The 7092-nt window shown below is 53.5% G+C and overlaps 1 protein-coding gene across 1 annotated transcript in view; it reads left to right on the top strand.

Annotated features, from left to right (window-relative positions):
* HEYL (hes-related family bHLH transcription factor with YRPW motif-like) overlaps positions 1 to 6785 on the top strand; it is a 23203-nt gene extending 16418 nt beyond the window's left edge. Inside the window, exons 2-5 of the mRNA XM_010000622.1 lie at positions 3406 to 3472; positions 3930 to 4013; positions 4544 to 4625; positions 6118 to 6785. Coding sequence (XP_009998924.1) covers positions 3406 to 3472; positions 3930 to 4013; positions 4544 to 4625; positions 6118 to 6785 — 901 coding nt within the window. The remainder of the gene's footprint in view (positions 1 to 3405; positions 3473 to 3929; positions 4014 to 4543; positions 4626 to 6117) is intronic.
* The last annotated feature ends 307 nt before the right edge of the window (positions 6786 to 7092 follow it).

Below are 7092 nucleotides of genomic sequence, written 5' to 3'. Positions count from 1 at the left end.
CACCGGGATCCTCGGGACTCACCGGGATCCTCGGGATTCACCGGGATCCTCGGGATTCACCGGGATCCTCGGGACTCACCGGGATCCTCGCTAACGAACCCTCGGGCTGGGTCACTCCCCTGTGCAAGTGTGGGCTGATGCTGGTGTTGGGACCCGGCCCGTCACACAGGGATTAAAGCCGTGTGAAGAGCTAATTGCATCCCAGAAAATGCCTCGTTAAAACCAGCGCAATCGCCTCCTCCTGCCCGCTGGGGAGAAGGGCAGCTCTGATCTCCCTTAGCGGGAGCCCGGTGCCCGCAGGTCCCTGCACCCCGGGACAGGGCAGTGTCCCCCCAGCAAAGGCTGCCGGCAGCTGCACTCCCGGGGATCCCGGGACTCCCAGGGAATGTGGAAGAAACCGGGAGGTTTTGCATGAGAAACGCTTCTGCTGTGCCGATGCATTTGTCATGCAGCAGCTGGGGCTTTGATCTGTGTGAAAGAGGGAGCCCGAGCAGGGGGGAGCTGGCCCAGTTCTCGGGGTGCAACCTCCAGTACCGCCCCATCCCATCACTGCTGAGCTGCCTGCCGGCTCCGGGGCTTTGATGCTGGGTGAAATAGTGAGGTCAGGATTCCTGTGTGGTTCCTCAGCCATGTCCCCGGGTTTCACACCTCTGTCCCCAGGGCTGGGGCTCTGCTGGCAAGGGACACCCCCAGCCCGTGTCAGCCACTCAGGGCATGCCCGGGCTCTGAGCCTGCAGACGCTGCTGGAGATGAAGGAAGGGCTCTGCTAATTTGTTTTTGCCCAAAAATCAGCTGCTTTGAACTCTTGTTTCAGTAGCCAAGTGTCTGTCCCCTTCCCTCTGAGTCCAGTGAGGCCCCAGAGGAATGAATTCCCTTTTGCTGCCTGGTGTCCTGAGTGGAGAAGTTGCCCTGCCCTGTGCCAAGCTCAGCTCCTCATGGGACTAAATCCATGACTCTGCTTCTCACTGATACAGTCACAGGCAGAGTTGGGCATTTCTGACACAAATTCCTCAGCCCCTCACAGAGCTTCTGAGTGCACCTATATTTAATCTACCTTCCTGCCACAGGTGAAATACATCCCACCTCTTTGTACCAGCACAGCATGCTCAGCCTGTAGTGCCCCAGTGGGTGAAAAGAGAGGAATTGCCATAATATTTTATTTCAGAGAGGAGTAACTATGAATTTTTGATCTCTGTCTGGTGCTGCTAATATGTTTGTCTTGTCAAGCCAGTCGCAGGACTGGGCAGTGCTGTGATCTGGAGGTATTTGTATACATGTATATCATTGCTCGTGTCATGCAAACACGCCAACAGAGCTGGTCCTGCCCTGGCAAGTTCCCACCCCAAGTAACGCGGTCCCACATGGGACATGGGCAAAATGAAACACTTCCAGGCAGGGAGTGAGGTGGAGTGATGAGGGCAGGGGGAGGCAGTTGGGCTGTCTAGCTGGGCTTCCCAGCCCATTACCCATCGGTCGCGTGGTTTGGGCAAACCAGTTTCCCTGTGGAGCTGGGATGAGTCACACGGGGTGTGAGGCTCGGTTCAGTGCGTGTAGCAAGTTTAGACTCTGGGGTCACTGCAGAAGTGCAAGATGCTGTTTGGTTTGGTTTTGTTTTCTGTTTTTATTTTGAAAAAAACCAAATCAAAACAACAACAAAAAAAAGCAGCCCAAGTTATGCTGCGAATTATAAAATCGAGCAAAGAGCAAGGCAGAAATTTTAATCATCAGAGAAGATAGTTATGGTGCTTTTATGTGGTTCGAATCTGTCAAACATATTTAAAAAAAAAAGTATTTTGCAGTAAGCTGGGTCTTCATATCCACATCTGGAGCTGTGGCTCACAAAGAGCAACGCGTTCGGACAGCTCTGCAGCTCTTCAGAATTCACTCTTAGAGGCTCCTGGGGTGTGTGCTCCACATTCTGGCACTGCCAGGCAAATCCAGTGCCCACCCCCTGCACGGATCACACCCCAGTGCCCCCGTTTTCACATCGTACGTGCCCATTCTCTGTGCATTTATGTATATTGGCCACACGTGTTCCTGCTTGCAAAGCCAGCCAGCACCTCTGCCCAGAGAAAGCCCACCCAGCAGACATTCAAATAGGGAACCTGTATGGAGATGAGCAGAGCCGTCGGTAGAAGAACATGTTATTTTGTTTGCTTGTGGAAAAACCACTTCTGAAAGCTCCTCACTTGGGCCTGACAAAATGTATTTTGAATGGGCTGAGTTTGGTCTAGTTTTTTGGCTTGCCGTGCAGACAGCACTGTCTGCAGAAATCTCTTTAATAGCCTGCTATTAAACGCCCTGTTGAGCTGAAAAGTATTTTGATTTGACAGGGTGAACCCAAATTGCCCTTTTCCAGGTTTGTAGGTCTCAGGTGGTCTCCGTGTCCCTCTGGAGCATGGTGCTGGCTGGGCTGCAGGGCTCTGGCTTTCCTGCATGTTGCCATCCCTATGCCTGGTTTCCTAAGGCACAGGAACAGCCCCCGAGCCAGTCCTGCTTTCCAGAGGGAGATCCCCCCCTTCAGGGAGGTGGAAGGTGGCCCAACCTGCCTCCCCAGAAGAGGGGTTTTGCTCCAGGGAGTTTCCCATGCCTGGTTATCTGTCCTTGCAGAGACTTCAACTCCCTAGGGACCCCAGGATTGAACTTTGCCTCCCTATGCCTGCCTAGTGCTGACCTTTGGTGTCTTTAGCCTTACCCGTCAGGGACAGGATGGTTTGTGGGACCTTTCTTCTTAGCCTGTTCCCTTGTGTCCCTTGTCCCCGGGTCTGCCTGCCAGCAGACAGGGTCCCTGCTCTGTCACCTCCTGCCAGATGTTCCCCCTGCCTGGATCTTGGCCCCTCTCTGGTTCAGGGCTGTCCATGCATTCAGAATATCACAGCCCACCCCAAAAACTGTGGTTAGTGAAGTGAGCCTCCAGGAAGCCCTCAGAAACCACAGAAACTGCTGCCATCAGCAGCACCCCGAGGAGCAGCCAGCCCTGTGCTGCCGCCCTGGGTGGGAGCTGGGGCAGCTCCCAGAGGCAAAGCCTTGCAGAGGGGGCAGGCTCAGGCATGAGAGCCCAGAGGTTTGCACATGGAGGGGAAAAAAAAAAGCCACGACTCCAGAGCTCGGATCTGCTTTCCAACCCTCTGGAGATGCCAGCATGGGCTGAGATCAAAGGAGATGTGAGCCTGGTAGAGCATGGGCAGTTTGGCGCAGGAATTTGTCACAGGCTGGGAGAGAGTGGGATTCATGTCTCTGCTTGGCTCCCTGTCCCCAGTTCCTGAGCTCTGTGTTGTGGGTAAAAATGAGATGGGAACCACAGAAGACATTATTCAGCAGATGGCAAACGTGTGTAAAGCATATGTGCAACAGAGGTTTCTCTCCAGCTAGAGCAAGAAACCATTCCCTCTTCTTCCTTTCCAGCCATGTTTCCAGGTCTGTGTCTCCCACTACAACCTCTCAGATCCAAGCCAGGAAGAAGCGGAGAGGGGTGAGTCTCATTTGTGTTGACCAGGGTGGTTGTGCTGTATCTTCCTGGAGGGGTCAGGCAGGTCCCAGCTGTGTGCCAGGGCTCCCCAGCACATCCCCTGTGTGCCGAGAGGGGCTTTGGGCACATCCTTACCATGGGGATGCAGTGCAAAATCCACTTCACACCATTCCCTGCAGAACTCTCCCCACAGCCAACTGGAGGTTGGTTTTTTGCCGAGGTCTGGCCTCAAATCTGGCAGAAAAGGGTGTGGGGATAAGGGTGGAGAAAAGCAATCTCACCTGGGCTTATCACACCACTCCATTAATGTTTCTTTTGCACCCAAAACATTTACTTGTATGGCCCCTCCTTCAAAGTGCCTCTCTCCACCTGCCACAGCTGTAAATGAGGGCTTGAAACCCGTGAACTCTTGCCATAAAATGACTGTGGGTTCTTCTCCTCCCTTGGAAATCTCCCACAGATCATTGAGAAGCGGCGCCGGGACCGGATCAACAGCAGCCTCTCCGAGCTGCGGCGCCTGGTGCCCACCGCCTTCGAGAAGCAGGTCTGTGTGTCCCTGATTCCCAACCCCTCTTCCCAGGGTGGGTTGCGTGTCCCTAATTCCCAACCCCTCTTCCCATGTGGGCTGTGTCCCACCCCCATTCCCAGCCCTCCTCCTGTGCAGGCTGCAGTTCAGCAGCGTAAGGGTAGAGCCCTCAGAATGACAAAGTCTGGAGCGTTGCTCTGTCTTTCTTATCACCATCACTTCAGGGAGTAAGTAGGTGGTGAAATTGGGTGGTAAAACAATATTAACAAATATTCAGGAGCCCTAGGGAGGATAAATTCAGTCCAGAAAGTGTTTTGTAGATATGAAGATGCACAAAAATGGAGATTTTGGGAAGGAGCTCCATTTTCTACTCACGTAATGTAACAAGCAGAGCCCTGGATGGATGCCCTGTTCCCACCTGAGCACTCTTGGGCCTCAGGAAGGTTTTGAGGAGAAGGTCATTGGGAAAGGCCCAGCTCCTGTGAGGCATAAAACTCTACACCATAAAATGATGAGCTGCTCTTTTTCCCCCTGCTCCCAACACACAGGGCTCTTCCAAGCTGGAGAAGGCAGAAATTCTACAGATGACAGTGGATCATTTAAAAATGCTTCACGCCACTGGAGGAACAGGTAAGAACTGCCCCTGTAAGCATATGGGTGAGGTGGAGGTGGAAAACCTGGAAGGAAAATTCCCCATCAGCCTCATGAACCAGCAGTATCCTGGTGCTGGTGTGCCTTGCTGACACCAGGCAGCACCAAACACTGCCCTGCCTGCTTCCTGAGGGAGAGATTTTTGAGAGAGGGCAGAGGGACATTTCCTGCCCTGTTGTTCTTCTTCTGTCTAACATATGGGTCAGCATCCCATGGATACATTTGGAAGACTGGGGGATATGTGGGACAGCAAGTCCCAAGAACCCAGAGGGACAGCAGCACTGCTGTTGTCACACACCCTGCTAAGAGCAGCCAAGCCAGAGATGTGCTGAATCCTGCCCAGAAATGGAGCCTCCTTCCAGAAAAAACCCTATATTAAACCCTTTACCTCCTCCCTGGGATACATTTCCTACAGAGGCTGAATTCTGCTTGGGGACTCTGCAAATAAACAAGGCTTTTTTTTTTTTTTTTCCCTTTCTGTTCTTTTTTTTTTTTTTGGTTTCTTGGTTGTTATAAGAAGAGAGAGGGAGCCCTGTGCGAGATTCAACAAAGGTCTTATTTGTACTGAGACCTCAGTACAGACCCTCTGTCCTGTTCCAGTTAACAGGATGGAGATCAGAGCTCCAGTAAAGAAGTCTCTGGCTTGCTTACCACCCATTTTTGGCTTGCTGGGGACATTGCTGGCATCCAGGCTTTGGTTCAGAGCTGTAACTTGGTCTGGAACATTTGTTTAGATATTCAGTTTGACTGCACTGCAACAAAGGGCTGTATTGTCACGAGACCCCATCAAGCAAAGTGGCCCAGTGCGTCGCTGTGCTGTGACATTCTCTGCTTTATTGCTTCTTGTCTCATGAAGCTGCAAGGAGGGAGCAGAAGCCCAAAAATCAGCTGTCAGTTGCATTTTATCTTGTTGATTTTTGTGGCTTTGAGCTTTCTTGGCTCAATGGTCTTGGTTCTGCCACTGCCCTGTGTCCTTGAGGCAGACATCAGTTTAAATGAAGTCTAAAGACTGGGACCAGGCAGATGACAATGGTGTTCAGCTGTGGATTGAGGAGACACAGTGTCCCCCTGCTCTGCAAGTTTGGGGATGGTCCATTTTGCAAAGAGAGGGACCCAGTGCCCACCTGGCCCACAGTTGTGTCTCCAGCAGTGAAAACTGACAGAGTTCAATAGGAAAAAATCCTTCCTGAGCATGGTTAATGAAACTTCTTACTCATCTCCCACACTGGAGTAAGAGGCTTCATGACCTGGCAGTTTTATCCCAGTGAGATAACTGCAGATGCTGTTCCCATGCACGCAAACATCCAGTCCTTTCGGACACCCACTTGGCTTCAGGAATCTGCTTCAGGAATATCACACGGCAGCAAAGTGCCTCAAGTGAAATACACAGTGCGTTAGAGAGGGTAGTGAAATCAAAGCACATTCCTGAGCTCTGCAGGGACTTCCTGTCACCCCTGTCCTCTCCTTACAGGCTTCTTAGATGCTCGAGCTCTGGCTGTGGATTACAGGAGTATTGGCTTCCGCGAATGTCTCACTGAAGTTGTCAGGTACCTGGGCATCCTGGAGGGCCAAAATGCTGCTGACCCCATCCGGCTGCGACTCCTCTCCCACCTGAATAATTATGTGGCTGAAATGGAGCCTTCGCCTGTGGCCACTTCCCTCCTGCCCATCCAGACGTGGCCGTGGTCCTTCCTCCACAGCGCTGCGGGCCCCGTGCAGATCCCCAGGAGGGAGGCTGCTCCAGCTCCGGTTGTTTTGACTGCATCTTCCCTGGCTTACCCAAGCCCTGCTGTGAGGCCAGCCCCGCTGCGCCGTGTTCCCAGCGACATGCTGCCATCCCGCCGGAGCTTCCTGGCCAGCAGGATGGCCTCTTCCAGCCGCAGGGCCCGAGGCGCAGGCTCCTCTGCAGCTGTGGCAGCCGTGCCCAGGATGCCGTCACCAGCGGGGGTCTTGAGGGAAGGGTCATCCAAGAGCAGCCAGATCACGACGTTCCTCTTCTCACCAGCCTCGGCCGGTGTCCCTGTTCCTCCGGCTTACACGGCACCTCCCGCCTTGGGCGCTGCCGCGCAGGGACCCGGGATCAGGGTTGGGACATCCAGGATCTGCCGCTCCTGGGCGACTGAAATCGGGGCTTTTTGACCCTCCCCTCCCCTTCGGAGACAGGAATCCTTCAGCACTCGTTGCCCACGGGCCTAAGAGCAAACTCAGCTGAAAAGGCGTCTTTCCTGCTTTGCAGAAGCCAAGGATCCATCAAGAAAATTCTCTTCACTCTTCCCTCCTCCTCGCGCCGCCTTCCTTGCCCACCACCACACGTCCTCTCCCCCGTGATGCCTGCAAACATAAATCACATCCAATTTGATGCACTTGTCTGCGCGTGGCCACACTCCAGACCCTTCTGGCTACGAGGGAGGGGGCACACGCAGACCCCAGCCCTGTCCCTCCTCCA

The sequence above is a fragment of the Chaetura pelagica genome, unplaced genomic scaffold (genome assembly GCF_000747805.2).
Source record: "Chaetura pelagica isolate M959 unplaced genomic scaffold, ChaPel_1.0 scaffold676, whole genome shotgun sequence".
NCBI lineage: Eukaryota > Metazoa > Chordata > Aves > Apodiformes > Apodidae > Chaetura > Chaetura pelagica.
The sequence above is the reverse complement of the archived record's forward strand: the minus strand, read 5'-3'. Positions and strand labels throughout refer to the sequence as shown.